The sequence below is a fragment of the Tachysurus fulvidraco genome, chromosome 25, assembly GCF_022655615.1.
Source record: "Tachysurus fulvidraco isolate hzauxx_2018 chromosome 25, HZAU_PFXX_2.0, whole genome shotgun sequence".
In the NCBI taxonomy this organism is placed as follows: domain Eukaryota; kingdom Metazoa; phylum Chordata; class Actinopteri; order Siluriformes; family Bagridae; genus Tachysurus; species Tachysurus fulvidraco.
The window spans coordinates 10,092,969-10,110,027 of NC_062542.1; the positions used below are offsets into that span (position 1 = coordinate 10,092,969).

The 17,059-nt window shown below is 35.4% G+C and overlaps 1 protein-coding gene across 8 annotated transcripts in view; it reads right to left on the reverse strand.

The window, feature by feature from the left end:
- Positions 1-17,059, reverse strand: part of pou6f2 (POU class 6 homeobox 2) — an 82,101-nt gene that overhangs the window by 15,022 nt on the left and 50,020 nt on the right. For 7 of the 8 annotated variants that reach the window (XM_027170012.2, XM_027170006.2, XM_047808947.1 and 4 more), the window contains one exon: positions 5,091-5,228. The exons of the other annotated variant lie outside the window; for it this stretch is intronic. In XM_027170012.2, coding sequence (XP_027025813.1) covers positions 5,091-5,228 — 138 coding nt within the window. The remainder of the gene's footprint in view (positions 1-5,090; positions 5,229-17,059) is intronic. 8 annotated transcript variants of the gene reach the window in all.

A 17,059-nucleotide genomic window follows, 5' to 3' on the forward strand; every position in this document is an offset into this window, starting at 1 on the left:
ACATTCTACTTCCTTTTTTGTTTCCTTTCCCTCATTCCTTTTAATTTCTCTAGTCAGCTCTCTAATCTCCACCAAACACCAAAGGCTGTGATGTTACAGTATGTACTGAAACTGAGAGTTAAATAATCATAAAGTAATCACATGTAGAAACTAAACAAACTGTTATATGTTATTGTGTATTTAAGGTAAGTTTATTCACAGTAAAGACGATGATGTGTAATCAATCTGCAGGAGGAAGTAAAATATATAAAATTAAAAAAGGTTACAGATGTTAAAATCCATAAAAAAACTTTCTTACTTCTAGAAGTAAGAAAATGATTCAGTGGACTTTTAATCCAATAAACAAAACAGCATTCATTATGTGTTTACGTATATGGTATATGTTTTTGTATTTTTATTGGAACCAAACGCCTGCACAATTTTAAGTATAGCTTAGAAAAAAGAAAGAAAGAAAGAAAGAAAGAAAGAAAGAATGAAAGAAAGATGTTTAACAGCCAAAGGTTTTCCTGCATTTACAATTATGTAAGTAGAAGGTCCTCAAAAGGATAATAAGACAAATTTTGTGTGTGTGTGTGTGTGTGTGTGTGTGTGTGTGTGTGTGTGTGTGTGTGTGTGTGTGTGTGTGTGTGTGTGATAGATGACATATTGTTGCATTGTTCTAAGCCATTACTCTTTAAATTATTCATTATCCTTTTAATTAATTAATCTGCTGTTGCTCTGTTGCAAGTGTACATACTGTATATTGGATTGTGTGTGTGTGTGTGTGTGTGTGTGTGTGTGTGTGTGTGTGTATGTGTGTGTGAGAGAGAGAGAGAGAGAGAGAGAGAGAGAGAGTGTGTGTGTGTGTGTGTGAGAGAGAGATAGAGAGAGAGAGAGAGAGAGAGAGAGTGTGTGTGTGTGTGTGTGCGTGTGTGTGTGTGTGTGTGTGTGTGTGTGTGTGTGTGTGTGTGTGTGTGTGTGTGTGTGTGTGTGTGTGTGTGTGTGTGTGTGTGTGTGTGTGTGTGTGTGTTTGCGAGCACATGCAACTGATTTTCCAGATACAGAGTGTGCATAATGTCTGATAAGTAATTTACCCTTGGCCACCATTAAATCATACCAGCAACCCTGTAAACCATCTAGAAACTAAGAGCAATGCCTCCGTCTGTGCTGTACTCGTCCACTCACCCCCCCTCTACTTCATCCCTCTCTCAGTGACATAATAGCGACGGAGTGGCATGCCAGCGATCTGTAATTCATCCTCTCCACGGCTCATTTGCCTGCGTTGCTTCACATTACGCAGAAGATAATTTATCTCTCTCTCCCTGCGACTCTTTATCTCTCGCTCTCTCGTGCTCGTGCTCTTTATCCCTTCCTCAGCGCTATCTCCTGCCACTTAGCATATTTCATTGTGCTGGGTGACGATGCTAGTGTCTCAGGAGCTGCTCTGCTCAATTATTCATCCTCATTGGGCTAAGTGGTTTTACTATTTGTATGAATAGTGAGGAGATGACAGCGTGCTTGCACAGGCACGGGACGACACAGAGTCATTCCCTCGTCTCTTGTCGTGCAAATATAGTACATTTTTCACATTAAATATCACTCGCTGCTTAGTAAGATGGATTGAAAAATGAACAAAGAACAAAGTAAAAAAAGATTTCCCTTGGTCTGTCCAAAAGAAATTTGTTCATTCATTCATTATGTAAGGACTAAAAGATAACAGTCATGCCTTAGGAAATGAATAGGTGCCTGGGTGGTATGATGCGTCTTGAAGAAAATTGGAGTTACTGACACCAAGCGTGTACTGAGAGTTTTATTTCTCTTATACTTCACCAGATTACAAGCGGCTAAAATATTTTGTTTTATTTTACAAAATACATCTTTTCGTTGAGAGCAAGCGAGTTAAAAAGATAAAAGAACGCAAACTTCTTAGGTCAACAACCATTTTCTCTTTGGCTTTCAACTCTGTCTTTCTTTATCCTTTATCTTCTTGTTTATGGAACATATTTTACAGTGTAGACTTCGAGTGTTCATCTTCATCCTCTCTCTCCTTCTATCTGTTTTTCCTGTGAGAAGTCACTGTTTTGCAACAAATGTCATCTCCTTCTTCCAGCCAGGCCAATCTGGAGTGTTCGCCATGGTCACCAGCCAATATCCCTGCCCATTTTCTCCCCTAGTGCCCCCTGTTCAGAGGAGAATAGGATTGCAACCCATATTGAGAGTGAAGCCCAAACTTCTAATATCGAATATTGCTGGAAAAAAAAAAAAATAAATAAATAAAAAGATAAATAAAAAATACACAATATTTGAACTCAATAATGCACTGAATATGATATGCACTATGACACATTTTACATCATGAATAGCAATAGTAACTGAACAAAACATCATAACAATGAGTATTTTAGTGCCTTACATAGTATCAGAGTGTCTCACACACTTTCAGCTTTTTGTAGAATGCCAGAAAGTGGAAGACAGTCAAATTATCGACCATCTTTCTAATAACAAAGAGGATCTGGCACCGACAATTTGCTGACAAATGATAAGGTTCAGCGTCAACAAAGCAGGCTCAGCTGTAGCCAAACTCACAAACAATGAACAAAAGGCTAAAAGCTTGACACTTCCAGAACTGCTATTTACAGTGATAAAGAGAGAAAGGTAGCATCCACTGCCATTTACCTCCGAGGCTGAACCACAAAATAACTCCCAGAGGCTTCCTTTATATTTAAGTGTAAACGGGAGCACACGAAGAGAGAGACCTCTGAACTCCATCTATCTTTTTCCTCAGCATGCAGCTTGACTTGATAGATTTATAGCTCAGAGTGAGGACTTGGATTTTTATTTTAAATTTGCCAAAACAATTCAGTAATCCTTCTGTGTTCACTCTGTCTTTAGGGTGTATCATTTCATGAATGCGCCCTTTGCTCTTTAAACAAAACAAAAGAAAATACACAATACAAATGTGCACTCTATAAACAAATATAGTGCTCACTGATGTTTCTAGCAGATGCAATCATGTAATCTGTTTAATCTTAAAGGACAATTTACTAGATTTAGACTAATCTCAAGGCAATGTGACTAAGATAGTTCTGGCACCAGGCCTTTACTTCTGCCCAAAAGCCACAAAGACACAAACACACAGCCTGGCCTCAACGTCTCATCTGAGACTCAGTGCCTCGGATTGTATTATCTTCTTTTCTGTGTCATGTCGTTGGCATCATCTGTCCCTGTTCAGGGCATGTATTAATATCTTTAATGTTAAAAGCAGAAATATCAGAAAGAGAGGGCTCAGGCTTAAAGGCCTACAAGTGTTTTAGAGAGCTCGAACTAAATAATAGGCTGCTGTAATAAGGTCAGCAGCAGAGGCTGTAGCCCTAGGCTTTGACCATCTCCATGACCTGATTGTGTCAGGCGGCTATGACAGCATGAACGCACAGCAAAAACGCACAGCGTGGTCCATCAAAGCCAGCGTAACGGCGATATATCCAGCAAAGGCCCTGTGGGTGCCTTCAGAAACCGAGCACACACCAAGCTCATTAGGGATGTTCAGCATCAAGACGCTGACCATGTTCACACACTTGCCTGTACATGCTGAAATGTGTCAATGCAAATACACACAAATAAACATGCTGTATATTTATATATTTATCTGTATATGCTGGCTAAGAATAATTAAGTGGCACCCATATGCACATTAGAATAGAATGTGTACTTCTACTACTACTACTACTACTACTAATAATAATAATAATCATAATCATAATCATCATAAACATAATAATAATAATAATAATAATAATAATAATAATAATAATAATAATAATAATAATAATAATAATAATAAGACCTCTTGCCCTAAGAGGTCAGAAGTTTTATTTTAAAGAGAAGGATAAAACTTAAAATTAAAAGTGCTAGTTGTGTTTAAAAAAAAAGGAAACACTGGCCACACACTTTCCCTTTAGTATCAGAGTGGTGTGTTCCTGTGATAAGATGATTCATTAGATAGGGCTTAGCTCTGACAAGCACCATCGTTCAAGCCTCTGGCAACCGATAGAACAATTCTGCAGCTGGCCCATATAAATATGACAAGGTCAGCTGTTTAGCCCCCATCTGGACACTGCAGACCAATCAAAGCCTGACATCCAGGTTAAGAAAACACAAAACTGTCCCGCTGACCAATCTTGCTAATCACACTTACAGCCGACTTTCAAAATCAAATCAGACCAGTGCATTCTTATCCAACTGGGATCAAACTGAAAAGGTTAACATATGAATAGGGAAGCAGATGGATATATGTTTAGAATGAATATATACAGTATATTTCTGATAATGCTTATTTTCTACATTGGACCACCATAGCACACAAGAAATCATCATGCACGTCTTATTTATTAAAAACACACAAAATAAAAATATTTGAACGGATATTATAGTCATTTTATTTTGGCAATTATTTTCTTATTCTTATAAGAAGTTTTTTCTAACAGAATATATTTACAAAGCTATTTTCATTTCAAGTAATTTAGCTGTTACATTAGCTTCCTATCAATATAAATGCACACATAACAACATCTAGAAATGTAAACTTGTATTGAATCTGTGCTTCAAATCTTTGAGTGGAAATGGGCTAACTAAAAGTGCTTTTGTATAAAGCGGATAAAAAATAAACACACGTCATCAATGGTAAGACAACAGTCATTACTTCAGAGAAAATATCTCTTCTTATATACTTTTATTTTTCAACTATTTCATGTAACTATGCAGTTTCTTCCTTTCCACTGATGGCAAAATCGCTCACATTGAAATTGGTGCATCCTAAAATTCTTGTGAATTCAATTTAGTCAATCATGAAATATTGCAATAACTTAGGAGGTAAAAGCAATTCACAGATGTTTAGTTAAGGGAATAATTTCCAGATAAGTTTAAAGCAAGGTTTATAGCAAGGCTTTTATTAAACATTATTTGTATTAAATTATTATGTACACATAAATAAATTATATAAAAATATATATATATATTTAAAAAATATAAAAATATATATATTATTTAAAAGCTGAATAAAACCATATTCACTCTAAAGAGTGAATCAAATAAAACTAATTTGAAAAATCTACCTGTCCCTGTGCATTGGTGACCAGTTGGCCTGTGACACCCTGCAGGCTCGGCAGTGCAGCATTCCCAAACACTTGTGATCCAGTAATAGAGCCCATGGTAGCTGCTGCGACTGCTGCCTGGCTGGCTAGTGGATTGAGCTAAACAAGGACAAAGAAATAAAGACACCAGTTTAGAAATGTTTTCAGTTATCCAGGTTACTGAAGAAAAAGCCTTTATCACATATAAGTTACAACACAACTAAATTCTTTTCCTCACATAGCTCAGCTTGTTGTGGGTGGGGTCAGACATGATGCATCACCCCTGTAGTGCAGGTGGTTAAGGGCCTTGCTCACGGGCCCAATAGTGGCCGCTGGGCAGTTCTGGGACTTAAACCCGTGACCTTCTCAACAGTAACCTAGAGCCTTATCGTTGAACCACCACTACCCCTGAAGCTGAGTTAAAAATTGCACAATTGCCTGAACAGAAAACAATCATTTTATTTTTTAGATACTACTACTACTACTACTGCTAATAATAATAATAATAATAATAATAATAATAATAATAATAATAATAATAATAATAAATTGAAGCATTTTGTATGAGCAGTGTAATACTGTCCCCATCACATCCTGTTTCCTGTCTATATTCCCTAAATATGTGTAACAAATCAGTATTTGTCTTGCTTCTGTTTTTGCCTCACCTACAGCTTCCTTGTCCAATTTACAATCCATGCCTACATTCACTGACTTACTAAACTTCTAATTAACAGTGAACAACAACACTGAATTTCTGAGCTTTTTTTATATGAATTTGAATTAATTATTAATTTATTCGTTATTATATACAATAATGTACACAGAATATAGATATAAACAATACACAAAATACAGAGCTAATACAAAAAAGTATCCAAAATCAAAACGTTAATGACTTTTTAAAATAAGAAGTTAAAAATAAACGTTTTACTGTCTCCTTTTCATAGTTTACAGCCTTAAGCCTTGTGCCTCCTTCCTTGCTATTTACTTCCTTGTTTTCCTTCCTTCCCTAAAAGACTGTCCTGTATCTTTTTTGCAATTCCCTATGGCTCCCTTTTTCACACTCATGTCCTTACCAAACACACACACACACACACACACACACACACACACACACACACACACACACACACACACACACACACACACACACACACACACACAGAGATGTGCAGAGCTAATAAATCAAGCTAACCTTCTATCAAGTCGTGTGTATTGTTTGCTATTTGGAATCCTAAGAGGCACACTGGAGCCTTTTATTAGGTTGCTTAAATAGATCAAGAGCTCACAGAGTCTTGTGCATAGAGTGTCCAATTACTCACCACAATGAGGGGGTAATAGAAACAGTGCATGAAATTGAGAATGGATAGAGAGGAGCAGCAGAGTAGGTTTTATGCCAACATTTGAAGCTCAGTTTCCACTGTTTATGATATCAGTTAATATCTTATTAAAACACCACCAAACCAGGACCAACGTATGTTACAGGTGGGACCTGGGTGTTTACAGTTACAGTAGCATGAAACTACTATCAAAAGATAGTTATGAGATTTGAAACAAGTGAAGTGTATCTTTTTTTTCATTTGTTTTTTTTTTTTTTTGTAAAAAGAAAAAAAAAATCATGTAACATATTGTACATTATATATTCCAATAAGTACAGTATTTGCTAAACAGTGTTGGTGACTAGTTAGTTATAGTGTACTAGCTTAACTACAGTATATATTTTAGTAGCAAAATAGTAAATGTCTAAATTTATCATGATAAAACTAGCAACCGCCAATATAAAATAACGAACAATGTAATATTTTATTAGAGCAAATGGCCAAAAATAACCTTTTTATTTAGTGCTATATAGATCAGCATGTGTACATTAATGTTAACTAGCTAGCAAGATATTTCCAGTAAACTGCAAGCAGAGGAGAGTGCCTCAGAGAGTGCATGAGAGTAGGGTAGAGGAGTTCGGGTGCTTCAATTGATTCATAGTTATTTGAACACAAGTTCATTTAATTCAATTCAATTTATTTGTAAAGCACTTTTAACAAGTCACATTGTCTCAAAGCAGCTTTACCGAAGTATGGAAACAGAATAAAAAAATGAGAGTTAGATTATATATATTATATTATTAAGTTACTGTTTATATTTACAAATCTTCCCTAATGAACAAGCCAGAGGCGACGGCAGCAAGGAAAAACTCCCTGATATGAGGAGAAACCTTGAGTGGAACCAGACTCAGAAGGAAACCATCCTCATTTGCATGACACTGGACAGTAAATGATGTAAATTTAAATAATTTCATTTCTAAAACTGTTTAGTTGCAGTTTAGTGGATTAAATCAACTAAGAGCTCCTGAGGAACTAATTGGTAAAAGCAATTTCCGAATTTTTCACAGGCACAATACTAATTCCTTTCTGCCAAAGTCTTAAAATAATCGCTAACAATGACCCGACAATAAATATATAATTTCATTGTATAGTCTGTAGGTAAAGTAGATAAAGTAGTAAAGTAATAAATTCATAGTTTGGGTCACAAAATCAGTGAACTTCAACAGACTTCACTGTAAAAAATATCTTGATATTGATATAAATGAATGTTTATTCTGTGTGCAGATTTAAAATGAAAAAATGTTTTTCTGCTATATTTAATTTGTGATGTAAATATGAAATAGAAAAGTGAACATTACAAGGAGTGTCATGTTTGACTAATATGTACAATATCTGCCTCTAAATGTCCTTTCTGTCCTTTATCCCTATCCATCCTACTCTCTCTCTCTCTCTCTCTCTCTCTCTCTCTCTCTCTCTCTCTCTCTCTCTCTCTCTCTCTCTCGGGAAGGAATCCACCTTTGTTAAACTGAGACCACTCAGCAGCCATTTATCTTTTATCATACCACACTAGCGATGTATTACCAGGCTTTCTGAAATCAAATGATGAGAAAATGCCACGGAACGATCAATACTTTTTCATTGACAGTAAAGGTTAAGCACATTAAGAATGACATCGCATTTGTCTTATGAAATCATATTTCATGTTGGTGGCCTAAAATTGGATGAGATTGATACCATGTCCTCAGGACTGAAACCTATTTTTTTTAAAAACTCCTAATCAGAGAAATCATCTTTTCTTTGTCCAGCGTTCCTTTGTCCTTCTGCAAAAGTCAAGTGCCAGTTGATAATATCAGTGACCTAAATGTTAAGAGCAATGATTTGTGTCCTTCAATACTTCACTATTTGGCAATTCTGACAGTTAAATGCAATAAGAGACTTGAGGAGGTTTAGCTGCTTGAAGGCAGGTAGTGAAACACACAGAGGTGTGAGTCGTTACAGATTTGAGTTGTTGTGAATTTGAGATGCTAAACTCTTAAAAAAAGGTGCCAGTTATTTAAAGTGTTGCCACTGAAGAGCTAGTTTTGGTTTCTTTAAGAACATTTAATTGGTGGTATTTTGTTTTTGTTTTATGCTACAGGAAGCTAAAAAAGCAATTCTCCACCACAAAAGGGTCACATAATGCTTATCACTTCTACTAATAAAAATGTTTAGAGACACAATATTAAAAAATGCTCTTTAATTAACTAATAGATAGCACCACAATATTTTTATGTAATTTTTATATAATTTTTATTTCATATTTTATATTCTTATAATTCACGTCAATTTTTTTTAGTTACATTTCACAACCTATTGCTTGTAGATTCCTCACTAGTAATTCTCACAAGATTCAATTAATTCCACATAATTTCTTACATTTATGTTTTCACATGAGCTTGTGTGTTTATTTGTCCACATGTAAATGTTCATGTGGTGCATTTATTTTCATGCTAATTCCTGACTTAATACAGTCACATATTAATACCATGACATCATGCTGTTTGTGTTGACATGAAATCACACACACACTTTCAAAATATTAGGAAACAAATGTATTTTCACTTGATATTGAAATTTCACAGCTAGCTACAGTAAGTGTTAGTCAGATCTTTTGATGCCAGATGTTTTACAGTGTGAAAGATCTTTAAAATGTTCAAGATATCACTTCTACATGTGGAAGCATTTGTCTGCTGTGTTAATTCTAGGAATATTATTGCTGATACAGCTTGTAGATCGCACTCAGGACATCATATGGAAACATGAATTAACATGAGCTAGCTAGCTACAGAACCTAGCAACCTACTGGGATTTATCCAGCCATGTTATCTTTGCCTTTTTATATAATCTTGATTAGGGTGGTGTTCATTAACATACTGTCAATGTTTAAAACTGTATTTCATAGATATAAGAGATTTTTGATGGAAAGAAATTCTTCAAGTAGAGTTTATTTTCAGCACTTACTTCAGTCAATGTTTAGGTCCTTACATTTATTTTTACTCGCCGTACCTTTAATCATCATTAACATTGCTCTTACACCACTACATATTACTCACATTACATACAATAATGTAATAATGTTAATAATGTCAAAATAGATATTTCCTAGTAAAGCCCTTCCTTCTGCTTTAATGACTGGAATTGGTTATTTCAGACTTATAGAAAATGTAGCTACCTTACTTTATTATGTCTAATTATGCTTTCACCATCATTAAGCCTTAGTTTGTCTTGGTCTTATCTTTGCTATCCTCATCTATATAAATAGCCAAGTGTCCAGCATGTCTATATAAAAGCACGACCCATACACAACTCATTTAATCCTCCAATTCAACTTCATCACAGCTCTACCTCTGATGCTGATATCAGCAAATGGTATATAAATTTATAGAATCCAAATATATACAAATTATGTATCGATTATGTTAATTAATTTCATTCTGACTCATTGTGGCTGCAGAAGTGCTCATGTATGCTTCAGTAAAATCAGCGGCAGGAAATGAGAGCAGAAGGGGAAACATGAGGAGAAGTGGATTGCAGAAGATGAGTCTAAACAGGTGATTTTCCGGGAGGATGACTCGCTTTGGAGAGGTATAGCAAGGCAGGAAGTGTTCAAACACCCCATGCATTTTTACTGATGACATGGATGTGTGTCACTAAAAAGCCTCCTGCTTACAGACAAATTGCAGAGAAATTGTAGGTAAAACACATTCCTGACTTTGCTCCTTTTCTTCTATCTAAAAAGAGATTAAAGATGATTAAACTAAAGGGTACAAATATTTCTGCATCTACAAGCTGAACAGAGTGAAACAGAATTATTGTATATACTGCTATTCATTCAGTGTGGAAAAATCCCTCATCCTTAGATGCATACAAACACACACACACACACACACACACACACACACACACACACACACACACACACACACACACACATTTTGCACTCTTTTGCCAGAGCGGGTGAGTAAATTTTAAACTCTATTAAGTTCTGTGTGGCCTGCAATGGTTGTTTGACCGGCACGGTCAGATGGAGCAACAACCCATGTAATCTCCAGAAGGAAGGAAAAATGGCTCAGTGTTAGCGCAGAGAGACCTCTGCACACCGGAGTAAAGCGCTCCAAAAGCTAGAGTCCAATTTCTGCCTTTTCTATTCACACAGACTTTATCGCTTTCACTGTGAACACAATCCGATTCAGCTGGCCTTAAGGTTACTGCCGTTAACACTGTAGATGTTCATGATCTCAGGAAACCAGAGCTGTTTTTAAACTAAAAATAAAAAGGTAATGCTAACTGCATTAGCCTTGTAACTTAAGTATTGCTTGGTTTCTGATATCTTGGTTTTCTGATTATTTAATTAATAAAATTAATTATTACGTTGTTTGGTTACAGCTTTAAACACATTCCTGTCATGAAGCTAGACTATCTCACTCTCAACAAGAAGTCAAATAATGATTTAATTATCTTTTATCAGCATTTTATAAAATACATCATATGACAGCAGCTTTTGCTAAAGCTTGAACAGGTGATATAGATGGTATAAAATGCATTATGAATTAATTTATAATGGATTATGCATCACAGAATTCATACTCCAATGCTAGTAATACAGAAAAAAAGCTTTTATATGACAAATATTTGTGTGTTCAGTAGGCAGGTAAAACATAACAATGCTCTGTTTTTTTTTTTGTTTTTTTTTTACAACTTTTTAAAACAGCCACCATCCTGTCCCTATCTCGCTCAGGTCTTTTCTCTCTGCTCTCCTTGTCACCAAGCTTTCTCATGACAGAGTGAAGATGCTTGCTATACCACTGCTCCTCTCTGTAGACTTCTTACCACCTTGTGCAAAAACATCACCCTTACTTTTCCTTCTTCTCTAGGTCCCTTGGCACGGGTTTTCCCTTTATGTGGGTACATCAAAATGCCATTAAACCCTCTATTCCCAAAGCCTGACCACCAGCAAGACACTGCATTTTATGTTCAACTGTTTTGGCTGCATGTGAAGAAATAAACAAAGTCAATCAATTTTATATTATTTTATATTTTGGCAAAAACAACTGTGAAACCATGGGGAGGAAAAGTGGCTGCAGTTCAAACTTTTCATAATACATCACAGTGTATTAGTGTAAGTGTAAGTGAAAAATAAATTGTGTGGCTTGGAAGCTAGGCAGTCCTTACACAACTGTTTTAAATGAAAGCTAAAAATCATATTTTACATGTGTGCTAGCAGTGTATATTATCCATATTAGTTAATTAACAAAACACCAACTTGCAATTTTACACATTAAGTACAGCTAAGTTAGCATTACCTTTCTAACACACTAAACTAGCATTACCTTTCTAACACCCTAAGCTAGTATTACTTTTTAAACACACTATGTTTACAACATAAAGAAAATGTATAGTTATAAAGAGAGCATTATCTTTTCAACATACCTAGCTACTATTACAGTACCTTAATAACACACTATTAACACACTAAGATAGCACTATGTTTTTAACCCACTAAACTAGCATTACCTTTCTTGCACACTAAACTAGCATTACCTTTTTCAACACACTAAACTATCATTATCTTTCTAACACACTAAGCTAAGCTATATGCTGTTATTATTATAAACATAATTATACATAATAACGATGTGATTATGATTTTTATCTATCAAACCTTTACCTAGGAATAATGTAAATACTTTTAATTAACAATTATTTCCCCCAACTAAACCGACTTTAATATTTTTGTGGCTAGTTAATTTACTAGTTATTAAAATAAACTTGTTAGTGAATATAAATTAACAAATACATGTTCTTACATTAAAAATTACACTTTCCAGATTAGCTAGTTGGCTTCAGACCAATCTGGGGCTTTCACCCAGCCTGGAACTTAACATAGACAGTGTCTGGAGCTGTATCTAAAGACAACGGACCATGTGATGCTTGACAGAGCCAAAAGACAGACAAAGACGGGTCATGTGTAATGAGCCAGAATCCAAATGAAGACAAGACAAGGCAGGGAATAAACTGACAAATTCACCTATAAAATCATGATTGAGTGTGTGGCACTAAGCGTCAATCATGCGACTCATTAACTCTTATGATAATTAACTGCTGTATGTGCCATTATAGAAAATTTCCTCTCTTGCTCAAATAACTGATAACTAATTTCATGCATAGATTTTAATCCATTAGTCTTTCATCTTATTTTTTCCCACTGTGATGAACCCAGTATGGTTTTAAAAGCTATTAACGATTAAATTAACCAGATTACACTTTATTCTGTTGGGAAATGGGTAATAATATATTGTGCATTCAGGACTACTGCACCGTGGCTAAGTCAGTGTGAACACATGAAAGACTACATGAGGAAGAACTAAAACATTACTTAATATGATTATCTTCTGCTGCTGCTGCTTGGAAATGTAAACTGGCCCAATTGCATTTACTTTTTATTTATACTATGGACAAAATGCACTTGTAAATGCATCGAAAATGTATGCAAGTGTGTGAGGATAATATAGTGGCTATACAAAAAAAAAAAGAAAAAGAAAAAAAAGAAACCAATCCCAGTCCAAATCTAGGCAGAAGAATAATCAATATTAAACTTATACTGCATGATTAAAAACACAGAAAAACTAGACATCTTAAAGGAATAAAATCCAGCGTATGGACATAACGCAACCTAGACGGTTCTAATTCATCATCCAATTCTGCGACATTTACACAGAATGCCATCCCTTTTCACATTGTCCTGACATCCAAATCCACCATTTGAATGACTTTAATATTGGCCTAATCAATGGCTGGTGATCTTTTGATGGTCTCTATTTAGTCTGCTGAGGGTCAGCTGTGTCTAAGCTTCATAAACAGAATAATGGTAAATGATTACGGCGCACTATCATGTCCCAAACTGAATGCGGCTAATGAAGAGAAATGGCTGAGTTTTTTCGGTGGCGGCTGCCAGCTGCCATTTGGAAAGGCATATGTGCAAGATTAATGGTGACTGAGAGCGTCTGCGTGGCAATGATGTGGTCAGGGGCTCAATCAATAACCTGCATACACACATACACACACACACACCTTTACACATGCACACAAAAGCATACACTTACCCTTCTTTCAAATACACACACGCTCAGGCATGTACACACAACTACAAGCACTTACACTGTATCATCTCTAAGTGGAGTGATGAATCTGCAACATCTGAAGACAGAATTGATCAGTTTCTTCCATATGTTCCTCCAGGTGGTCTACAGGGGTTGGAACAAACTTAACAAGTGCTCCACGTTATTGTCCATCTGTTTCTGGAATTGTTCTGTTACCCCTTTCAGCGTTATTTATTGCTTTCATTACAACACTGTGAGTGCGTGTGGTTGGTGTTTGAGAAGGATGAACGTCTGACAAAACTCTGAGAGAGGACAAGAAAACTTGTGCATAAAGACACTGTCTGGAACTGCTATAAACTGTGAAGAAGAGTAAAGTGTGAGAAGATGAAAGAGTGCATTTAACCAGGCCTTGGATTTGATTCAGCTTTCTGCCCTTGACCATGGTTGTGTAATAGATTTAGTTATCATTGAAATTCCTTTTAATGGTCAACAGTTCAACAGTAAAAACAGCGACTATTCTGAAAGAAATGCAGCCAACACAATCCTCATGGAACAAAAAAAATCATATATATTTCATGTTTTTCATAAGATCATGTTGAAATCAAAATCAAAAATTGTTGAAGGTTTGTTGACCTAAAAATATACTCTACTACTACGTAGAAAAGTTCAGGTGCAATCAATTAAAAAAAATCCACTTTAGCCACAATTCCTATGAAATCAGTATTTAGAGCAAATTACAAGGGAAAACATTTGTTCATGTGTAGCATCTGTCATTCAAGTCCCTGTACAAGCTGTTACCGTATCAGAAGGAGTAATTTAATATAAACCAGGAGCAGTGTCAGTATAATAAATTATGTATCTATAAATTATGTCCAATCAGAACTAAGAATTTAACACTGCTGTGATATAATAGCTGATGATGTGAACAATATGTGATAAAGTGTGAAAACATTTATTATTATGTGAAGAAATATATGTGAATATGTGAACAATAAAAACAGGATAAAATGACAAAACAAATATAAATCACGTGAAAATATGCACTACATGAGGAAAGTGAAAGAGAATAACACACAAACACATGTATACAGTTCACATGATGTTCCTTTTGTGTGAGAGAAGTTTCTCAAAGTCTTCATGATGTTAAAAAGTAAGAACACTCACAAAAAAAAAACTAACCTAAAACTTTTCTCTTAACCAAGATGTCCTAAAAAAATTCATAGTCATTCCTTTTTCCACTAGCTCGTCCTGATTCAGACACCTTCGGCAGGCTTCCTGCTTTTTTTTCTGAAAAATAATCCCTAATTTCTAAGTAAATAAAAAAGGAGCTTTTCTCTGTAGCTTTCAGTGGCTAGCTTCTGCACGCTCGCTCCATGCCATGCTTTATAATTATTCATATGAAATGCGCCGTCGCCGATGTGCAATAGTCTTATTTTCTGCTTCAGTCACCAGTGCACATTTGTATTTTCAAACAGCGAGCCACTCGTTACGTAAGGCAATTTTCTGCCTTCTTAAGAAAGACTGTCTGCTGGCCTGCATTAATGAGACACTGGGAGGAGGAGGAGGGAGGTAGAGGGAGACAGAGTAAGGGAAGGAGGGAGAAAGACCAAGTGAGGAAAGAAGAAAGGGAGCAGAAACAGGTGCAGTGAAGACGGACGGGAGAGGAAAAGATGAAAGAGCTTCAGAAAATACATACAATAGAGTAAAATAGTGTAAACCTGCTGCTAAGAAGTGATCAAAAGCTAAACAAAATGAGTAGCAAAGTAGAGCAGAAGACATCCAAAGCGTCATCAAGTATGTTATAATTGGATAATAAGGAATATTCTTTACGTATTAGATTTTATCAGGGAAACACTGACATGTATCTAACAGGAGGAAATTTCATACTCGCAGCTATTTCTTGGTGTTTTTAACTTTATAACTATGCATATCTACAGATAATAGATATCGCTGATGTTCTTCCATGTTTTTTGCATCTAATTATAATTTTAATACAAAATTCATATATAGTTATTCAAATGAGGTGACAAATCTAATCAAATCAAATCAGAAATCTAGTCCATTTGTAATTAGAATTAAAGTGATAAAGACCTTTACAGAGAAAGCTCTTCATTATTTAACCAAGAAAACACAATAGGTTGTTATTTAATATTTTTTCATTATAAATAGAAATAAATAGAAATAGAAATCTAACATGAGACAGATCAGCTAGACAAGAAAAAACCTTACTTTAAAATTATAATAAGGTTTTATAACGCAGGGTCACAAGTGATCAAGTTTTGACATTTGTCTACAGTTTGAGACAAAACAGCTCTGTCCAAAAATCTAAACCATGTGATGTGACCAAAATGGTTGTTTCTAAATGTATTAATTATTATTCATTAATAAATAGTACCAGACTGATTCAAGCATATATGTACGTATGTATACAAATAATTTAACTACAGCCTATAGATGTGTAATAATGTTGTAGAACTATATTCATTTATTTATTTATTTTCATTTCTTATTAGTTTTAATATATTTCAATGTCCATTTTAATGACCAAATAATTCATTCCTTGATACTATAGTCACAAGAATATTTAATGATAATTAACATTTAGTAAATAATAAATATTGTAGCTATATCAGTGCAGAATGATATAATTATTTTGTGAAGAATATATATGATGGGCTAAAATGAATTCTCAGATAGAAACAAACACTTGGACTGCACTCCACAAAGCCAACAGTCATCTTTCTCTTCCACTTTGCTCCCATCAAATGAGAGGACATATAATTTCACACACATTTAGGCTTTGTGTTCTACAGGACGCTACATGAGCGGATTATCACATTGGGTTACTGGTGCATAGAAACCACCTGGGATCTAACAGCATGGCACTTTAATGTTATTCCATTCAACAGCATTAGTCAGGAAGGGTGGCTAATTGAACAAAGTGGTTTTATAATGAACACCTAATTACAGCACTGCTGCCATCCCCATCAAAATAAATAGATACATTAAACCTAATAAGATCATCAATGCAGGCCATTATGGCTGGATGTAATAATTAGCAATGAGCTCATCCTTTTTCACTCAGGGGTAGAAGAGGTGAAAAGTGGACTCCAGTCATAAGGGTTTTGACACAAGCAGAGAAACTGAAGGTGTCCCTCAAGAGTGTGTGTGTGTGTGTGTGTGTGTGTGTGTGTGTGTGTGTGTGTGTGTGTGTGTGTGTGTGTGTGTGTGTGTGTGTGTGTGTGTGTGTGTGTGTGTGTGTGTGTGTGTGTGTGTGTGTGTATGTGTGTGTGTGTGTGTGTGTGTGTGCAGGTGTGTGCGTGCACATGAAGAAGGTCCAAAGAGCATAAAGCATAAAAGTAGTGGTGGAAGACAGAAGAGCATGTGTGTGTGTGTGTGTGTGTGTGTGTGTGTGTGTGTGTGTGTGTGTGTGTGTGTGTGTGTGTGTGTGTGTGTGTGTGTGTGTGCGTGTATGCGTATGTGTTTATGTGTG